This window comes from Nipponia nippon, unplaced genomic scaffold (assembly GCF_047370975.1).
Source record: "Nipponia nippon isolate SJK-2023a ecotype South Korea unplaced genomic scaffold, ASM4737097v1 scaffold_4, whole genome shotgun sequence".
NCBI classification, from domain to species: Eukaryota; Metazoa; Chordata; class Aves; order Pelecaniformes; family Threskiornithidae; genus Nipponia; species Nipponia nippon.
In genome coordinates, this window is record NW_028262358.1 from 28,564,310 (window position 1) to 28,586,153 (window position 21,844).

At 44.4% G+C, this 21,844-nt stretch overlaps 1 protein-coding gene across 2 annotated transcripts in view; it reads right to left on the reverse strand.

Moving 5' to 3' along the window:
* LOC148053234 (uncharacterized) overlaps positions 1 to 15,592 on the reverse strand; it is a 179,202-nt gene extending 163,610 nt beyond the window's left edge. For both annotated transcript variants that reach the window (XR_015708684.1, XM_087776431.1), the window contains exon 1: positions 13,981 to 15,592. Coding sequence is in view for 1 of the 2 variants with exons in the window: in XM_087776431.1 (XP_087632557.1) it covers positions 13,981 to 13,984 (4 nt within the window). In the remaining variant the exon portion in view is untranslated. The remainder of the gene's footprint in view (positions 1 to 13,980) is intronic.
* Positions 15,593 to 21,844: the final 6,252 nt, after the last annotated feature.

The following is a 21,844-nucleotide window of genomic DNA, read 5'->3' on the forward strand; positions in this document are numbered from 1 at the left end:
TACGTCAGTGCCAGCACACACTGGGATGTGTTTAGGGCAGGGAGATGCTGGGACAGCTTTTGGCAGTGGGTGCAGCTCAGGTGCTGAAGCAGACCCAGGAGTGCTGAAACCCGACGTTGTGAGGGGGACGTTTACCTCTGCGGGCTTTGCAGAGGTGCTAGGGACCCTGGCCCTGCCAGCACCTCCCTGCTAGCACTTGCTGTTAGCTTTAAACTGTGCAGTGCCCCTGTGTGTGTCTCATTCCAACAGGAAAGTAGTGCCATGGCTCCAAGTCACACCAGCTGCACACCTCTCAGCAACTGATGGCTGTCCATTTTCACTAGCACAAATCCCGAGTTCACCACTCATCTGGTGTTTGTGCTTAGGCACTCTCAGACTGAATAATCCTCACACCACAAACAGTGCCACAGCTTGAGCAGACCAAATCAAATCGGTTAGGTTGTGAATTAGCTGAGGTTTACCTTCTCGCCAAGGCAAGGTTTTGCACTGCTTATTTCTTGCACAAGCCTTGTGTGCAGAAGAGACCCCGCCAGGAGATCTGGGCAGAAGTTGTCCCTCTACCCACACCAGGTGTTTACAATGCATGCAAATTTTACCTTTCCAGTTAAAGGCTGCTTTCAGAAACACAGACTTTGTTAACAATACTTCCTCAGCATATATAATCTGTCAGAGCAGCGTTTTTCTAGTTCTCTCTCCTGGGAATCTGAGGTTCTTCAGACTGTGGATCTCTCACCCATTTCTCCCTCTTCACGACCACCTTCCCAAGACTTTGAATAATGGTGATTCTTCCCTCCAACAGCCTCGATCCGATCACATGCCTGAACAAAGGATGTTTTTGCCTCATCCTAGTGGTTCTGCCATACACCTTCACCATCCTCCAATCTTTGTCAGCCTGGGAACTGGGGAAAAGCAGCTCAAACCTCCTTTAAGTCAGACAACAGATAGCATTCAGGGATAGCTGTTTACACTAGCTAGAGCCTTACAGCTGCAAGGGAATGAGTCTCGGGCAAGAAAAACAAGGCTTTTAACACTAAGCCACAGTAAGATCACACTCAACGGCTCAGGTTTCAAAACCTGCTCCTGCAAAATTGTGTGCACAGGCATCCACTGCAGGTGTCCCACACCATTTAACACCTAAAGTGGTGCCACTGCTATCACCTCACAAATAGCCATCACGTTCATTGTATGCCCAAGCCTGTGGGGGGATTTCTCCATTCCTAAAGATGCATTTTCAAAATCCTAGGTATGCCCTCAGAGCCCACCGATGAAAGCTTACACAATAGCGGTTTTCAAGAAACTCTGTTTTCGGTGTCATGGGCCATTATACACAAGCGATGGCAAACAATGAAAGTAGCTGGGAGAGAGTTCATTTACATTTTGCCACTTTTCATCTGTCTCTTCAGCGCCCTATAGTTAATCAAACCAACACCCCTTCTTTCTGTGTCACAAGCGCAAGAAAGAAGTAGGCACTGTACATCCTTCCCGCTATTCTCTTGCAAATGGAGCCACAGCAGAATTCAAAAGTAGCGCACAGAGGCCGAGTGAATTATGCATTTGGCTCCTCTCAAAAGCCAAGGAAAAGCTCAAATGCCAGATTTTCTTAAAAGCAAAGCATCCCGTCAGCAAAATGACACTGACTGTCTGTATTGGGGGCAGCGGGCTTTTTCTTTTCAGAAATAGCACCCATTCATCTGTTGTTTTAATTAGAAAAACTGATAAATACAAAACCAATGGGGGAAAACAAATACAAAAATAACAAAGACACATTTATCTGCCAAAGGGAAGTGGCAAAGAGCAGCTGTCCTTTCATGATCACCAGGCACGTGAAATTAATCCACATCTTTATTACAAATTTAAACCTACAAAATAAATTAAAACTCAAGTCAGACCAGGAACCCAGGTGGGGAAGGAATAAGCAAAGCTCAGTTTACCCCCGGCCTGGCCAGTCATCTCTACAAAAGTAAGTACCTTTGTCTGCTGCCACCACAATTATTCTCTCATCATCACTGCTGAAGATGAGATAGGAAAGCCACTGCCCCGGTCTGAACAACAGGCGCTTTACGCCAGTGCAGTAAATGAATAGCTCCAATTATTCATAGGGGCTACAGAGACATGTGGTGTACAAATTTAATTTTTAAATTTCCATGAAATACACGCATTTAAATATAGCATAGGGAACAATAGCACATTGATCTAGTCCTTCCCCCAAGTAAGTCTTTCCCATTAGTGGGATCCAATCTTGCACTGGCAAAGTTCCCATCGAGTCCAGGGAGCTCTGCACAAGGGAATATTGCATTGTTCAGTTACTCATCCCTCTCTGCTAGCTCCTGCGTGCTGAGGAGACAGAGCAAGGGGACAAGGCGTTAAACAAGGTTCAAAGCAAAGGAATTACTGCTGGGATTGAGTGAGGGAAGGCAATACCCTCCTCCCTGCTCCCAGTAGCCCTGTCCTGCAGATGGAGATCCCCCCACAAATGCTGCAGGGAGCATGGGGTGCTCTAGGGTTAGAGCTGCTTCCGCATCTTGTGCTCTAGGCTGCAGCTACAGTCCAGCCTCCCCTTCCGCAAGCACTCATACATCTAGGATCAGTGCATTTTTTCCCCCCTGCACTGACTGACGACACATTGAATTCACACTTAGCAAAAGAGCATGGGCCACTTGAATACCATCCTGCCAAGGCTACCACATGATTTTATTATTTACGAGTTCCTTAGTTTTCAAACATTGGCAAAAGAAGCTTACTAAAGTTTTTATTACAGATTCCACTTGTGCATAGAAGTCAGCTGAACATTTAAAAATGTACTATATATCTCAATTCAGAATCAGCTGCGGTGGGGAAAGGAATAGGATTAGCTTTATTTTGTGAAACATTCCAGAGGAGATTCATGCACCCAGATGTTTTTGTTCTTTGAAACAAAAAAAAAGTAGGATCACTTATTCCTGTAAAAAGGCTTTTATTAAAACATAGAATGTACCAGGCACAAAGGTCAGTTCTATAGATCAGTGATTTTAATACACTTAAAAACACACACACACAAAACAGTAGAAAACTCCTAAAGGCTTTTCTTTTTTTGGTTCCCTTGTAACTTAAGAATCAAGCTCAGGAATTCATATTTCATTACAAAAGCCCTGACTTTTATTGTAGTACAAATGGCACTTGTAACTTCCATCTTGCATTTTTTGCGTAAGCACAGTTGAAGGCAGCAGGACACATTTGCATATGTAGAGTGAATGAGGCAATGAGAGGTAGCAATTAGCATCACATGGATCATACGCCATTCTGCGTCTCTCAGTTTTCCTTGAAATGAAGATGTCCACTCCCGCAACACACTTTTTTTTGTGCAGCGGTACCCCCAGCTCCTAGTCAAAATCAGTGCATCTTATGCTCAGCACAGTAGAAGCACAAAAGAACAAAAAAAACAACAATTAGAAGCTAATCCCTATTCTGGTGGGGTTCCAGTCTAAACTGAAGTTAGAAGATAACACCAGTACTCCATTTTACAGAAGTGGAGCTGAAAAACAGAGATTAAGGGTTTGTATATGCTAAGGCATTTCACAGTTTTGCTTTCTTCCATGTTTTGTGTAGCTTGTTTATTTAGATTGCAACTCATCAAAACAGGATTATCTCTCATTTGTGTTTATACACTGTCTGCCACAAAGCAGCCATGAATAACTACAGAAGAATGGCTTTGCAGACGGTGGTAGCTACAGGTGATTAATAATGATGCAACTCCAAGCATGTAGCTGGCAATACTGTTTTCTTTTCTGGGTTAGAGATTAATACTTCGAGTCATGATCCACCGATACTTACGTAAACAACCTGCACAGACGGGGAAGAGAAATGGTACATCTCTGCTCCTGGGAGCAGTGGGAGGACCGAACTACCCGACAGAGCTATTTTTTGAGAAAAAGTAATAGCTCAGATGAAATCCCTTTCTGGAAGAAGGATGTGTCCACCAACCCTTGCTTCTAGACTTATTCATCAGAGATATTAGAAAAGGAAAGAGAGAGGAGGAGTGGAAAGGAAGCTAATACTAAGTTAACTAGCACAGATAGCCAAGAAGCAGAGACTACCAATACCCCCTTTCTACAATACATACTTATATTGTCATCATCAGGGGCTCTTAGACCCCATCTTCTACCAGCCTGCTACAGCTATCACACATTACCTACACAAAATGCCAAAATGTAGGCATTTAGTGTCATTTGAGCTGCCCTGATGTGTTTGGGACATTTGCACAGGGTTGATAGATATGCCATGAGAGCTGCAGGAGACCTGGCCTTTCTGGAGCAGCAGCTGTAAACCAGCTCTACTAGGTTTGGCTGTCCTCACCCCAAGGTAGATAAATAGCATTAAACACCTGCACTTAGGAAGCTGCATTGCATCGCCATGTGGTATCTAGGTTTTGGCTATGCAGCACATGCCAAGGGATGTGGTCTCAGGCAACGAGTCCACAGAAAAAAAAAGCCAACTGTCAGGACAGTCCACATGGCCTTGACCCTGCCCACCCTGTGGGGTCCCGAGGACAGGGGTCTGTAGCAAGGAGGCAGCATGTTGGGGCAACACTTCTGCCAGCCTGGACCCACCCCACAGGCCATACAGTCCCCACCACCAGCTCCGTTGTGAGCCCTGCAACAATTCAAAAACCTTTGCTGCACTTAAAATGCACAAAATGAATGCTCAGAATGAGAAGGATCCCTTCTACAAAGCTCTTGGAGTGTGGGGAAAGTGGAGTTTAACCAGGAAAGTTGTACGAAATGCAGATTATTAATCAGATTTAAATGGGTAACTACTCCAAGCATGTAACTGGCAATACTGCGTTTCTTTTCTGGGTTACAGAGATTAATACTTCCAGTCATGATCCACTGATACTTACATAAACAACCTGCACAGAAGGGGAAGAGAAATGGTACCTCTCTGCTCCTGGGAGCAGTGGGAGGACTGAACGCTGATTACAGGCATACTACGCTCCATTATGTAACTGGACTCGAAAACACTGTAGCATCACCTCTGCTAGGATTTGTGTCTCAAACTCCCAGCCTTTGCAAGCAGAAAGCTTTGAATGGAGTGATTTATATAAGAATTGAGATTATAGACAAAGGGAATATATTAAAGAAAGCTATTTCTTATTTACGACCGAGAGATCATTTACTTTGAAATCGGGACTTGGGGCAGATACTTCACCATGAGCACAGCCTTGAGGAATGCTGAAATCAGCCATCAATAACCCTTTTTCACAAGACAAGCTCCCCGAGGGCAGAAGGATAATACCAAGCTGGGTGGTAGTTTTTAAGCAGCTGGACACAAATTGGGACTTGTCGGTTGTTGTTCCCAGGCACTGCATGTCAAATTGGAATAACCTGTTGTGCTCTCTTATTTTTTTTTTCCATGACTGGCTGCAGAATGCAGAAGAGGCACCTGTTGACTCCTGGATTAGTTTCCCTGTGATGAACAGCTCTTATCAATCATCACTCAACAAGATATTTCAAAATAATAGTTTCTTCTCATTTTCCCCCACAGTGAGAGACATTCAGTGCAAATGGCAACCAAGCTGCAACCTGCTTTTCTGACATCCGAGCTCTGCTGAGAAAGTTTCTTTGCCAACTGGTTTTGGAGGCTTTTTGCTGTTTCCAGTGCGATTTACAAAAGCCATTCCAGGAACCAAGCTCAAGAAGCTGCCTAGAAGGAGCATAGCGGCCCAAGGCACACTGACATTGGAAACATCCATGGCACGTCTAGTCTCCCACGAGCATTAGGCCCTACTGGGGGGGCCCAGTATTTGAGCTAGCTCTACTGCAGCTCATAACCTGCAGCAGAGAAGATGTAACTGCCTGGAAAGGCAGCGGGAAACTGGGAGGCCCACTAAAGCAGTCTATGGAGAGTGCGATGCTCCATGCTGTGTGACAGGGCACAGGATGCCTTAGCCAACAGCTCGCCTCATCACCACTGACTCAGGGATGCCTTTGATTTAGCATTTTTGTAGCTAAAGGCTCCCTAGGACAGATAGGGACTAGATGACACCTTGAGCTCCAGTGCTGCCAACGTGAGCTAACCTCAAGCTACCCAACACACATTCCTGCAGTCACATTTCTAATCGATCTGTGCACACATCAGCAATGTAACCACTAAAACACAGTGGAAACCAAGCCCAGCATCTTCCCCTGTTCAACACTTGAGGATCTTTTATCTAGCGACCAAAAATGGACTTTCCCTTCCCTCTTTGCAACCCAGATCCACCTTCAACTTGGTCCTTGTCTCTTGTTCTGCACCTCCAAAACTCCTTCACTGAAAACAGGCTCAATGTCATCTTCATCTGCTGGGATCTCCCAGCTGCCTCTGTGGAGATCCAGGATGGCTGAATAGGCAACTGCTAAGATGATTTTCTCATGTCCACTGTTAGCAGTTTCTCACTGGTTTGTCATATATTTGGCAAGGTAAACATCTTAAGAAATCCTACAGAGCACGAGTTTCCACGATAACTTGTGAAGCTGCTTTTAACAACTGCGTTACAACTGAGGGAGGCTGTTGTAGCAGACAACCCTTTTCAGGCCTTGAGCCCCAAGTCATTAGGGGATGCTTTGGCAGTACAATTTTCTCCTTTGAAAATGTTATTTTGCTGTTCTGGTTGTTGGCTGCAAAGCAATATTGACTGTAGATCGGCTTCATGGGAGGCAAGTCAAATTATTGCTTGTCGTCTGAGTTTAATAAACAACTAAACTATTGTCAAGAGAGCAAGAAATGGCAGAAAAAGTGAAGTAGGCTTTAGCATTCTATACATCTCAAAGTGTAATACAGAATACATCTCCAAAAGGCCAGAAGAACTCTCCATTGAGAATGAAATTAAAAAAAAATCCACATAGGTGTACTCTGACAGCAAAACATGCCTAAGAATATGGGCCCCTCATATTTACACATCTACTAAATAGATGTTTCTCCCAAGCTGAAAATTCCTCTCTAGTGACAAATTAGGAAGCTTTGCACAATTACGTAACTCTAGCTAAAAGACAGCAAAATTGCTATATGAGGAGCCAACACGTAGTTTGACAGATATTTTTTCAGTGTCAGTTTAAGCAGCCTTTTCCCACACACTCACTCTCCACTGGGTCCCCTTGGGTGCAGGGCCATGCACCACATCACGTAACTCCTTGCAGGCTGTTCCAGTTCATTTGGTTTGCCTTTTTTTTTTTTTCTTTTCCAGGGGATGGGGAACATGCTACCACTGCACTGGGCAGCTGTTGCCAAAATGACATGGGAAACGGTGGTATTTCTCCTAGCGGATCTTCCCCAAGCATCCCAAGAGCTCCTGTACCTCGGGCCAAGTCCAGGTGGAAGAGCTGTGCCAGGGACACGTGGCTGCTGAGCAGGGGGTCTCCAGCTTGGTGGGTTCCTCCTCCAGCTTTGGCTTGGTCTGAGTGCTATTTCACTGCCTGCTGCACCTCACCTCTACTTCCTTGAGATGCAGGTATGGCAACTTCTTCCAGCATTACATACTTTAAAACTGAATTTACACTCCTTTGAAACTGAAGCTGGAGGGACTCAGAGAATTTAAAGGAAGAGAACAGTTTTACTGCAGAAACAACCTACAGATGGAAACTGCCCAGCATGACAGAGAACACGTCTTGCCAGCCACTGATGGATGCACACTAATCAATCTCTTAGCATGAGCAAATACGTCTATTATTTGCATAGGTGCAATCTATACCTCCTTGACATTAGAGTAAGCTCTGTCAGACAAACGTGAGCTCAAACGAGATCAGGCTAAATACCCCCTGTGGGTTTTGCAAATAGGAGGAGAACAGCCACTCCCTTTCTTAATCCTCCAAGATCTCATGTATAAAACATAAGCTTTAATTAAAAAATGACAAGGAAGACAAAATATTATTTGAAACTGTAAAAAAGGCTCAATCACTAGATGTAGCTTGCATTTTAAGTACAATTGTTCTGGGTGGTCTACGAAGCACTAAGCTTGCTGTGCAGAAAGGAGTATTTTAAGAACAAATCAGTGGGGTATCAGAGTGTTAGAAAAGACGAATTCATGTTAGAAAAACACTTTGTGAAGTCATACACAGAATGCAAATGTTGAAAAAATAAATAATAGCTTCCCTTACCTATTTATTTTCATTTCTTAGGCCAAGGTCATAATTCCTTTTTATGTATTTTGAGGATAAATATTAAGATTAATAGATCGTCAACATTACGAAGGCTTAGTCTCTGGGACACAAGGTCATTGGGAAGCAGAGATCTACAGTCACTAAACACAGTGGTAATAAAAGCCAAGAACTCAACAAGTCACTTTCATTTCAGATGCAATCAAAATGGTTTCACATCCCAAGCGTGCAAGACACGGCTTGATCTCTGCCCTAGAGTCCCCAGAGGTTTGAAACACTCTTACCACGGCTTTGTAGACTGGGCTTACTTTCTGTGCTAGTGGGTGCACATATGTAGACCAATTTAGTGATGGGGGGGGATAATTAAAAGAAAAAAAAAAATCTATTTAGAGGGTTTTTTTCAACCTCCTTGCCATGGGAGTGCAGCCACTGCAGCTCTAGATGAGGTTTCCTCTCCCAAAACTACGCTACACGCCTCTTCTCATCAAAGTCGTGGCACAACTGTCCCCAATAACAGCAGTTGGCTACTCCTACCTGGAAATGCAGTTCACAAGATTTAGTTGGATAAGACACTGCTGGAGGTGTACACCTTTAAGAGCTGTACAAATGAATATGCCAAATATGCAAGAGAGATTTGCCATGCCAGAAGTGTTCCTTTTGTCTGTAGTTTTCAAAATGCTTCGCAAAGCAGGTATGCATTGGGCCGTCTATACTGAAGGGAAATAAACATAAAGAAGGACAAGTCTGTGCAAGATGACAAAAAAATATATATATATATTTAGCAGCCTAGAGTCAGGGCACCTGGGTTTTAACACCACTGTCCTCTCCACCAGGCACACAGTATAAATTCTGGGGAAGTGCAGATTCTCACCAGAACTGGCATTAGAAATATTGAGGCAGCAAATGAAAACATGAGCTATTGTTTTCCCATTCTTACATTAAGTGACAGCCACTGGTTTTTAAAACGATGCCTGCTTTAACACAGCGAGCATTTCAGGCGATGCCCCTCATAGCTACAGACCAAAGGCAACTTCTGGTGCAATTCTAATGCAGAGATGCACCTCCTCTATGCTAAGGCCCAATTTACATCCATGAGGGCCCAAAGCACCCTGCATACGCTAATTGCTCCTGGAAGCAGCAAGAGTTTCCAGCGAGATATAAATTTTAGCAGTTAAAAAAAAATATTATTTTTTTCTTCAGGTTGCCAGCACATAAAGTCCTGCACCCAACACAAGTCATCCAGCCCAAACCAACACACTGACATACAGGCTGCAGATGTCACTGAATCAGAAATTAGGCTCCCTCCTAGAGCAAGTTCCCAATAACTGCGAGGAAGAGGCAGGCATGACGGTCTCTTATTGGTTTCTGACATCTGTATATCCTCATAAAGGACTACTCTCCCAAAACATGCACCAACTGAATAACCCCTTATTAGAGCTGGCATCAATAGTAACACCTGTAAGCCCCTCCATAACCAAGTAAATAATCATTGACAAACCACACACCAATTATAACCACCAAGTGTTGTGTATATGAGACACTAACCATCATCAGGTGCCAGGAATGAGTCATTTTGGGTGGAGGGAAGAGGAGGGAAAGAGGGGAAACAGTGTAATGTCGTCTTAAACTAACCTTCTTTTCAGTATCGCTCCTCATATCGATAGGCAAATATTGTAACCCTGCCAGTGGATACTGGATCCATCACATCCATCTAGGAACTGCCATATAAGAGGCATTGCAAGGTCACCTCATCTCAATAATGACACAGGAGTGATTGAATATTAACCACGTCAACCACCACAGCTTGTCCAAATACAAACACACTTAGATCTAAGCATACACCCAGTCTTTCCATTTCTTTCAAGAGGTCAATGGAAAATAGGGATATAGCCTCCCTGGCGTCTAACAGAAAAAACCCTGCTGCTAAAACTCTGTCCTGACACAAACTGACATATGAAGCAACCTTCTTCTCAAGGAAGCCTTCATATTTGTACAGAGTAGTTCTCAGCTTCCCACACTGATGGAGGAAAGAAGAAAGTCAGGACTGAACCCCTCAGTGTGTGCCAGTGTGAGCCAGAACAGCAAGACAGAAAACCAATTCCTTGAGAGCTATGCAATGCCAAGCAAAACCCAGCACCCCAGGTTAAATAATTAGGAGATCAGGTAATCAATCATTTTGGGGCACAGTGTAAATTGAACTAGCCTAGGAATAAGTTACCTCAAGAATGGCAAAGCTGCCACTCTAAATGACATCTGGACAAACAGAGTGCTATGAAGTAGAACGGGATGCCTGGCAATTCCCAAATTATTAATATATGTTCACTCATGTATGAAAATCCAGGACATAGAAAGCAAGTACACACTGTAACACTTTTCAGTCATGGAAAGTTTGCCTTGGAACTGCAGAATCTCTTTCCTATGTCTTTGTCACAAATGATGCAAGCTCACTTTAAACAGTACCTCAGCATCTGCTGGAAATTCTGCCAGTAGAATATAATATAATGGTCAAGAATCTCGCTCACTATATTGATGATTACTTTAAAGGGGGCACAGTCACAACTGTCACATTCATAGACCTGTCATGTCACGTGTTACCCATCAGCAACATAGAGGGCACAATGAAAGATCATCACGCAGCACAAATAAAATGCTCTATTGGAAAAATGATTTTACATCAAGTATTTCAGGAAACGGAGCTCATGGTTGAGGTAGTGAAACAGCCTACCACAAGTCACTGACTTGTGTAGGTATTATTAAAAGGTGTCATAAGTGACCAATCAGTCTATCCTCACACAAGAAATTCTACCTCTACGAGTATCTTGCATGTCGTGACCAGCCAGGGTGTTTGCCCAGATTGAAGCCAAACGGATGGCAGGATTCTTATGTTGCTATTATTAAATACATATATATTATAAATACACATTAAATAAGTATACACCTATATTTATTTAAATATATAAACTATAAATACATAAAACACATATGCATGTGTAAATGTATATAGCCACACATACCACACACCAGCCCAGCTAAAACACAGGCAACTCTTTCATTTCTACAATCACAAGATCAATAAACAGCTTTGCACAACTTGGAACAGGGTGCAGCTTGCCCACTAATGAAATCTGCTGTTCCTGTGACTAACGCTGGGCTGCATGTTTTCCATGATGGAATACATAGAAAGACAAAATATAAGGTTAATGCTAAGAATAACATGTTGAGGAAGTTGATAAGTTTTAAATGGGAGGCCAGACCAATAACCCTACAAACTGCAGCAACTGCACTCTGTTTTTTAGCAACCAAATCTAAGTCTGGCATGGGAAAGTTCAGCCAGTGAATGCAAAGAAATACAGCAAATAAGTGTCAGTGCACTTATGCATATCTTGGATCAAAAAAAAAAAAAAAATGGTCCTGCCTTGGTCCTCCAGACATCAGAAGATCGTTTTTAACTAAAGCAGAACATACACAACAGACATACAAGGCATCTACTCTATGGCTATACTATTGCCATTAGCCACGTAAAAATTGTTAAAGCAGTTTTGCTGTAATGCAGAGGGATTTACAAGGCCCTTTGGAGATCACATATTTGGAAACACAAAGGTCATGGTTCAATGTGTTCAGTGATGGATCAGAAGTGACCAGTGAAGCTGCTGAACATCCAGTTGAAGATACAATTAATCTATTCTCATAACCGTGCCTGAATCAGAGCTGGCAAGGCAGCAATAACATGCAGGAACAGAGCATACCGGCACATGGCAATGAAGGAAACCAGCCAGCACAGGACACCTTTAGGGTACAGGACCCAAGGATACCAGCAGGCTATGCACTTGGTTGGAGGAAAACCACATAGGAGTGGTGGCAAGCCATGAGAATCGTAGAATCATAGAATTGTCAAGGTTGGAAAAGACCCTTAAGATTGAGTCCAACCGTCAATCTATCACTACTAAGTCCATCTATACCATGTCTTCAAGCACTGTATCTATCCGTTCTTTAAATACCTCCAGGGATGGAGACTCAACCACTTCCCTGGGCAGCCTGTTCCAATGCTTGACCACCCTTTCGGTGAAGAAGTTTTTCCTAATGTCTAACCTAAACCTGCCCTGGCACAGCTTGAGGCCATTTCCTCTCGTCCTATCACTCATTACTAGGGAGAAGAGGCCGACCCCCACCTCACTACAACCTCCTTTCAGGTAGTTGTAGAGAGCAATAAGGTCTCCCCTCAGCCTCCTCTTCTCCAGACTGAGCAACCCCAGTTCCCTCAACCGCTCCTCATAAGACTTGTGCTCTAGACCCTTCACCAACTTCGTTGCCCTCCTCTGGACACGCTCCAGCACCTCGATGTCCTTCTTGTAGTGAGGGGCCCAAAACTGAACACAGTACTTGAGGTGCGGCCTCACCAGTGCCGAGTACAGGGGCACTATCACCTCCCTGGTGAGAAGCAGCAGCTGAAGGCTGTACTACCTTATTGGGAGATGGACTGCACATGAGAGAGGGGATGATGCACATTTCTCCACATTGCCTTCTGCTTTAGTGCTACCAGCCGCTATGTCAGCCCTGCTCAACACAACCCCTGCAGAACAGGGCATTTCTTCCCAGGCCCACCAGAAGAAGTTACAGCTTCCCGAGCAAGCACCGGGACAGGACAGTGGCAGGTCAGGGCTGGTGTTTTTCCAGGAGCAACAATCTCTGAACATAGGCAGTGTCACAGTGACACTACTGAAAACTGTGGTGGGTGAGGAGGACAAACTCAGGAAAGGACCATGCTCAAAGGAATGTACTGCTTTTAATTACAAGTTACCCTTTTTTCCCCCCTCCCTGTCATTCATATTCAGAAAGAGAGATTCTCCAAATAGTCCAGTGGCACTAGAGAGAAATAGGAGCTCCAGCATACACAGAGGAGAAGGTACTTTTAACCACAGCATAAAATCCAATGTCACCAAATGCATACAGACAGTAAGTATTGTGAACAAGGACAGACAGCACAGGCAGCATTCACAACCTTAAGCAGGCAGGGAGAGGCAAGCCATACAGAATCAGGCGTTCACCTTCGACAAACACCCCAAAGTTTAATCTTTATCCAGCCTTTGCCAGTTGCTTCAGTTCGGGTTGAAGAAAAGTCTCACCACAATCAAGTTTCTCCAGTATTTCCAGAACCTTCTAATTCCAACAACACCACAGCCCACCCAGGCCCTTCCCATCCAGGCACATTGCAAACTAGAAATTCATTTCATTTTAGAAAAATCAACTAGAGTTGGAAAAAAAGAAAAAAAAAAGGAAAAAAAAAAAAGGCTAAACTTTTCTAAAGGTTCGGGCCCAAGTCCCTATCAGTACTCCCAAGGAAGTGCCAGCAGCATGCTTGGGGCTACAACACAACTCCTAGCTCTCCTCTGAAGAGCTCGCTCTTTGAAAGCAGTTTTTCTCTCATTTCACTGAAGAACTATATTTATCAGGTGTCATGATATTTACCAAATAAATTTGGATTTCTCTTTCTTACTTTTCTTAGCCCTCTCCAAATACCAGCTGCATACTTCTCGTGCTGAGCAAATGCAGAGAACCCTTTACAAGAGGGCTTCAGGCTGAAGGAGAAAACTTTCCTGAAAACTCAAATCCACCACTGCAGCACAGCTTTGGTCACTCTCGGTCTTCCACACCAGAATTCAAACACAAATTCAAGAAGCCAGAAGTACAGCTGACATTATGAAACACCAAGGGCAGGATAAGAGAGCTCCATCGTTACAGACACCAGCATTCCCCTAAACTCCCCACTCATGCCAATTACTACAAAGAATCATTCAAATAAAATCAAAACTTCCACTCCTGAGAATTCATAAAATTCTTTAGAAAAGAACTACTAAAAAAATCACATACTTACACATTTTGCTGAAAGTCACAGCATGGCAGTGCCTGGGGCTTGTAGGCACAGGGCTCTGCAAAAACACAAGGGCTACGGAGCAGGCTTCAGGAAGAACCTGACCTTCCTTTCACCCAGAGCTCACTACGGCTGCTGGGTCTCTGCAAGTCATTTTGAAGCACAATCATTTCCACCTGGACTTAATTGGGCTCATTGAGAGAACTGAGAACAAAGGAATTCAATGAGATTGGGTTCTGGTGGAACATTTTAGTCCCTGGGAATTGTTCAACTTATAAAATGATGGGTCGTTTGCATCATAAAAGCTAACTATACTACGAGGTTGTGGGATATCGAATGCTTTAGTGAATTATTTCTTCTGTGTCAGATGCAGTACAAGGGGAAGTTGCACACAACAGCATTTACAGTTTCTTTTACTTTTCTCCATGCAGCCAAGGCAACAAGGCTACTTACATGCTGTGGTTTCTAACTTACAAGATGCTGTCCTTTGCTTGCGTAATGCCGGCACAATCATGAAACATTAAGTTCTGCCTTTTTCTATGTTATTGTAATACTAACTGGCTGATTTTCACCCTCCCTTTTTCCTTTTCTACTACTAGTTCTGGAGTTACAGAAAGTACATTTCCTGTAATTTCAAGGAAACTTTTCCAAGACGTTTAGCATTTGCTTTTCCATCTGGATACCACTATCTGCTTGATCTCTATGAATTCCACACTGCTTGAACAATTGCTCTTTCCGATCAGTTTTTAGAGTTGTAAGGTGAAAACACTCCCTGTTATAAAGTGCTAGTAAACAAAAAGGCAAAGAAACCCAGACAGGTCCTTCCCCCTTCACATCTCCTGCATTAGCAGAGGACCAAGAGCTTTACCTCGCTGATGTTTTTCCTTGTTTTCTCAGTACGCAGGCCCCTGATTAGGTACCAAATTGCAGCCCAGGAAACAGCTTGACACAAGGGGAGCATCACACCTGGAACCACTGGTCCCCCCCTTTAGGGCAGAGGGGTAAGCAGGACAGCCACCTGCACCTGGCAGCTTCCCAGCTGTTCCAGGCTTTACGGCGCTCACTGGGGACACCTGCTACACATCATGGTAAAAACTATGGCCAGCTGAGCTGTCAGAGCCCCTGCTAAACATCTGAGGCAATTTATAATAAAATACTAAGTATTGGATTAAGATCCCCATGTCAATGACTGCAGGAGCAGTCTCTGCAAGGCTAAATAGTATTTCTGAATAAAACAATTAAAATCAGCGAAACCAGAAGCAAATATGTGTCTGATGTGCTAGACGAACACTCACACATCTGCTGCAAGGGACTGAGCAGGATCCTGCCCCTCTTGGCTTTACCGTCCCCAAAGGGTGTCCTCCAGATTAAATCCTAGCTATACTCTGAGTCAAACTTCCCAGTTTCAGGTGGTGAAAGCAAGCTGGGGGCACAGACCCTTTCTGCTGCCTACCACCGCTCTTTGGCAAGGGCTGCAGGTCCCTCTGACAACAGGCTGTACCTCTGTGAGAGCAAGGGCTTCTTGAGGATACAATGACACACCTAAACACTGTTTTTCAGGACGTGAAGCATATGTAGATATTTCCGTGTTTTCGGTAACACGCATTTTAAGAAATAAATCTGTAAATCTCATCCTAACTTACCATCTTTACAGTTATTAACAGTGAATCCATTTTTTTAAAATTCATTATCACATTTTATTTGTTCCTACCAACCTAGCAGCACCTATTCCATGTTAAACTATATAAACAAGTGACTGCTCCCCGGATCAGAAGTTTAGTATTGCCTAATGTATATACCATTGTATATATATTATATATACCATTGTCTATAGTATTCATGTGACCTCTTTGAGAGCTGGTATCTACCAGTGGTTTGAAAGAATCCCTTTCTAAATCTCTAGCCATTAGTCTTGCAACAGTAGATTGTACTCACCAGTCAGGTTGCATTTCTGCAATTAGTTTAAGAATAAGGATTATTTCCACCAAGTCCTACTAACTCCCCAGCTGCTGAACTTTTGGGACATACTTCTTTCGGTCATACCAACCCAACCCACAGTTGTCCCTGATTGTGTGCCCATACCTACTATTGTATGGGAAAATGGAGAGAAACTTTTTAATGAGCTGCTGTCATCTTTTTTGGTAGAGCTGGAGGTTTCAGGTGTATCATCCCTTCTTATGACTGTTCATTTGTGAAAGTCAAGAGCTGTATCGTTGGAAATATTCACTGGCCCCATGATTTGTGCACAGTCATCAAAAAGCATCTGTTGCAAATGTGACAGCCATTAAATGACAGCCTCACATTTTGGCTTGCCTTATATTTGCAGATGGAGATAGACCCCATAAAATGAGATGTTTATTACTTGCTTTGCAATGCTTTTGCAGCAAAGAGTTTAGTATTAACTTTTGTGCTACGAATTCTAAATTCCGTCTTGAGTTTCATTTCAAGATGCAGGTTACCATAGGAAATATTTTGAGTAGACATGAGAGGTCATGACTTGGTGTTCATGTTGACACTAGCCCAGAGCATCACTTCAAGGGGAAACAGCTTTTCCACGCTTCCAGGCTTCCCCTTCCTCGACATCATCTCCCCAATCTCCCCAGCTGCACCTCCCCAAACGCAAAACAGCCAAACTGAAGCAAAACGTTCAGGTTCAGCTCCAGAAGGCTCAACACAGTTTGATGCTCAAGGTTTTGCCTCCCCCTATCCCCTGGAGATCATCTGATACATCCTGGGATTTCAACCATGTATGCAGAAAAAAACCCAGAGAACACAACTTGGGCTGTGGTTTCACAGGCAGTTCGAGTCAATATAAAGTTGCACCGATGCTGAAAGCGGAGGTCCGAGCCTCACGTTACTCACATAGTCCTGCCCTCGCTCGTGCTTTTGGTCTACAGCCACGAGGCCATGGGATGAGTCCAGATCAGAGCACTAACCTAGTAGAAAACAAATTCCTGTCTTTTTAGAGTTAGTGTTCATTTGGATTGGCAAATTGCTGCATTCCTCATCTAATCGGACCTTTAAAAAAAGTATTTGTTAACACTGAATTCATCTCCTAAGATTTACAGCGTGCTGTTCAGCCCTCTTAACACAACAGCAGCACTCTGTATCAAACCCTCCCTGTTTACGCCGCTGTGCCACTTCTGCAACAGAGCCAAATGGCATCCAACACAAGAAACAATTTGCCCTCATCCAGGTGCAGGCGCACGACAGGCACAAACTGACCCAGGCTCTGCTGCCCGAGAAGGAGATATCTGGGCCTTCCCTTTGACGCACGTCCACCATTTCCACCGCGCTGCCGGCCAGCAGCGAGGCGGCAGACCAGCTCATAGACCCTCCCAGGGTGGGCAGCTGGAGGGGCCAGATTCCTCTTCTCCCTTCCCCATGCTCACTCTCCCATGGGAAGAGTAAACCACCACCCAATGTCGTGACCTGGTTTATGGCCTCTACTAAGAAGAGGAAGTCCAATTTCAGATTTGATGGTATTCAGGAGATTCAGAGCTGCACATGCACCCCTCCCCAGCCAGAAAGATCTCTGAGGCCACTGCAGGGGACAGAGCTACCTACCGTCCACAGCCAGCAAAGCTGGAATTTTAAAGCAATTAAAAATAAGGGTGAAAAACGGTCATCCATGGAAGAGTCAGAAGGTTCACACATATATATGAATACAAGAAAGCCTTAAGTTCAAAAAAGCCTTAAGCAAAAGCCAGTTGTTAGTGCTCCTCTGCAATGAGGGAATGGTGCTCACACTGCTATTCAGGTCCCTTTGCGTACAGTACAGGGAATCCTTTTCCAACATTTAGGTGCAGCTGAAGGCTAATCAAGATCTCATAAGTTACCAGGCCTCTTACTGTTATTGAATTTCCCTCCATTTCTTATCTTGAGTAGCTATTACGATTCCAGGTATTCAAGTGAACGTCACGTTCAGAAAAGATAAGGTAATAATCCATTGATATAGGACCCTCTTATTTAGATTTCAGCATATCCAGCTCCCTGTTTATTTTATTAACCATGGTAGAAAAAAGGGGGTTTAAATTACCCTGTATTTCCTTCTCAGATGGTGTACAGAATAGAAATTACTCAGCAGATGTCATCTATCCCTCTTCAGCAACAGAGAGGAGATTTCAGGGTAATTTCGCCTGCTTTCCTCAGGAATGCCAATTTTGGAGGAGTTCACTCCAAAATGCCTCCATTAACACATCCATTATACCTCTTTGAAAGGAGAGATGAAATGACTCATATCTGTTTGCCTAAGCTTTGAGACAAAAAAATTCTTTTTTAGAGGCAAGGTCCTCTAGACCTCAAGGGAGGAACCTCATTCTTCCACCCTCCTCTCCAATATTACATTCTTAATATTAATAAAGGAATTAGACCTACAAATCAATGTTCTTCAGTACATATGCTGCAAAAATTACACAACCCGCTGAATCTATGCCAGCTGATAACAAGCGTTTCCTTTCACACTCAGAACTTCTCAGAAGATGCAGAGCTTTGCCACACAACCATTATTTGATTTCCAGTAAACCAGACAAAGTAACTACTCAGGGATACATTCACATTAATTAAGCCCTATCTTGCTTTGAGCCTTCCCTTAAATGTCGGTATCTTTTCAAATGGCACAAGAAATACCGAAGGTCCATGTGAGTCATTTATAATCACCAATATAGAAAGGCAGTTTTAAAATGGGCATACCAAGAATTTCCCAAAGAACTGTGGAGGAAACAATGTTTCTTCAAATGGAGCAAAACCCACACAGGAGGGATAAGCCAATCTAGCAGCTTGGTGGGGAGATCCCTTGTCCTCCATCCCGTCACTCCTGCCTCCTCTCCAGGATGCGGGGCTCTACCTCCTCCTCCCTTGCACTAGCTCTGAAACTCGTCAGACTCCTTACTGACCCGTGTCAACTCTACCCCAGCAGAAAACACCATTTTTTCCTTTCTGCCTGGTTAATAAGATGCATCAACCCCCAGACAGATGTGGCGAGCGCCAGAGCTGGCTGGGGGCAAGCGGACCTTTTGGTGGCAGCGGACCTAGCGCCCACCCCCAGCCACGCGGTGCAAGCTGCGAGCAGGGTGCCGGGGTGCTCTGCCGGATCAGCGACCCGAACCAGCTCAGGGCACGGGTCAGACAGGGCCGGGATGGAGCAGAGTGGAGAACTGCTCTCTTCTGGTGGAGGCGACCTGCTACATCACCTCGACTGTATCATTTTCATCCCAATCCTCCACTTAATTCTTCAGCAGATGAGCACTTACAGGTCCGGCTGTGGTCATTCAGGATATTGCTGCCCCTCCCTGGGCAGGTACCAACCAGCTGCAGGGTTGGCAGAAGGGACGATGGAACTATACTTCAGATGCAATGAAGTGGGAAGCCCACTTCGCCTTAAACCAGAGGAACTAAGTTTAAGCTGAAGGGTCAGAAAGTGAAGTTTCAATTTCCAGAGCTAATGTGCTGCCAAGGTCTGTCCGCTCAGCAGGCAAAACCTGAAATGTCCTGTCTTACCAATGACAGAGCACCACCGCCTGAAGGTCCGTCAAGATTCACACTCAAAAATATATAGTACAAGTCCCTTAGCTTTAATGCTATACTAGCTAAATGAAAAAATAAAAGTACATCTTGATCATAAACAAAAATGAAATCTTGGGCCTTCTTTGAAAATGAGGTTGTCAGATGCACCCTTTTTTAAAAAAAAATAATAATCCAAGCTGCACATCTAATGATGGGGTGGGATGGGAAGGGATGGGATGGGATGGGATGGGATGGGATGGGATGGGATGGGATGGGGGCAGAAAAACAGGAGGAGGGCAATAATTTCTTCTTTAAAGTAAGAGTTGCATCGGACATTTAAATGATATTCTGGAAAAGGGCTCATCCCCTGCCTGTGTTTAACCACTGAGGTACTGGTTTGCTGCGTTCTGCATTCAGCAATACAGCAGAGAGAGGAGCCGGCAGCCTACCAGCTCCTCCGGTGGGGATGTGCCCTCTTCCACAAGTGACGCAGGCTGTGCTGTAATTCCAGCTTCCACGCTTCAACTGGGAGTAAATCTGGGGGTACAGTGAAATCAGCTCACGCTTCAACCGTGAGGCACTAAGCGAAGAGCAGCATTCCTCTGCTTCGTGGCGCGCTGGTGGGAGTATTTTCGGTGGCGTGCAATCCATTCAGCTGTGTGCTGAATCGGGTTTAATTTTTGTATTAACTTGGGTCAGGCAGCAAGCCCGAAAGCCCAGAGAAAGCAAAAGCACCGGAGTTACAGCACACCCCGCTCTATGTGAAGAAGGCAAACTGAGAAAACCTGAACAAACAAAAAGCCCCCAAGAAACTGAGAGGACTAGGCAGTAAAAATCAAAACTGCTGATTTGATACATTTGAAAGCCCCCCCAACGATCATACTAAGCCACATTAAATCAATGCCTATTTCAAGATCTATACCATTACACCTATTTCTACAAATGTAAGTCTTTGCTGCAATTTCTTTCAGATTGTCAACTGAAGCAAGCATGCAAGACTCAGTCCTAACCAACAATTAGTAAAAATCCCCATGTTCCAGATCCTCAAAGGCATTTCAAGTGCCCCAACTACTAAGAGAACTATCACATCTCTAATGGGCAATAGCAGAGACCTTAGAGTTCCTTCTCAACCCAAAGCTCTTGAAGAAAAACAATTTATTTTTATGCAAAGTGTATCGATTTATTGCAAGGTATCAGGAAATTTCTGAATGGTCTGACCAGCTTTACATGCTTTGCTGAATTTTGAAATGAAAGCAAGAGAACATTTGCTTAAATCAACAACATAAGTCACCAGTTTAAAGGTTAACACTTGATTGTGCAGCACAAGAAACAGACACTTTATCTTCCCAGTTCAAGGACTTCTGGTTTTCTGAACAGCAGCACGTAACGCTGCAACAGATTGTTTTGCAGCACGCTTTTGCAGAGATACAAACACAACAGGGCGCAGGACGGGTGGCCTCAGAGCATGGCTCGGAGCAGGGCAGAGGGCAGCTCAGGCCCCGCTCTCCCCACGCCCTGGCACGCCACCAGCCCGCCGGGAGACACTCGTGGGCTGCCACCCGTCCCGTCCTGGCAGCCTTTGCAACACACAAAACGCCAGCGTTGACACCAGCGCCGCTGTGTTTCACGCGGGGCAGCTGCTGTAAAGCTTCCAGGGCTCTTCCAGCCAGGAGACACCAAAGCCAACCCCGGCACCCTCACCGAGATCCTGTTCAACCAACAGAAAACCGCAGGGAAGATGAAAGTACTGCGCTGATGGAGTACAGCTGTCCTAGATAAGTGAAATACAGCAATAAATAAGGTCCTTATCTACTGTGGCAAGGAAAAGGCAGGCTCAGGGGAAGAGATGGGCAAGGGAGAGAAGCGAAAAACATACCTAGGGAAGGAAGAAAATCTGAAACTAAATGAGACATGCACTCCTAATTAACACAGTTCTAGTTTGACAATTAGTTTCAAAATCCCAAAAGTGAGTTAAGACATCAGCTTAGACACCGGTCAAACCAACAGCTACTCTCCGTCCCTGCAAAATACTGGAGAACTCCTCCTCGCAGCCATGGTATCTGCACCAGGGATGCCCGGGGAAGGACCCAGCAGTGCTGGGTGCCAGCCTGCAGGCCGTGCCGAAAAGACGTTTCTTCAGAAAGGAGTTTGGGAATCGAAGGGAGCAATTCTGAGCCAAAACGTCAGACCGATCCATAAAAAAAGGATGATTGCTGTAGCTGGACTGTGTTGTCATACATTGCTTACGTTTGTTTTAATTTTAAACTGAGAGTCAGTCCAAGGTTTGTTACACAAACATATGGCACCGGGATTACATTCTACCTCATATTTATAGAAAGTACTGTGGCGGTCCAGGCAGCGT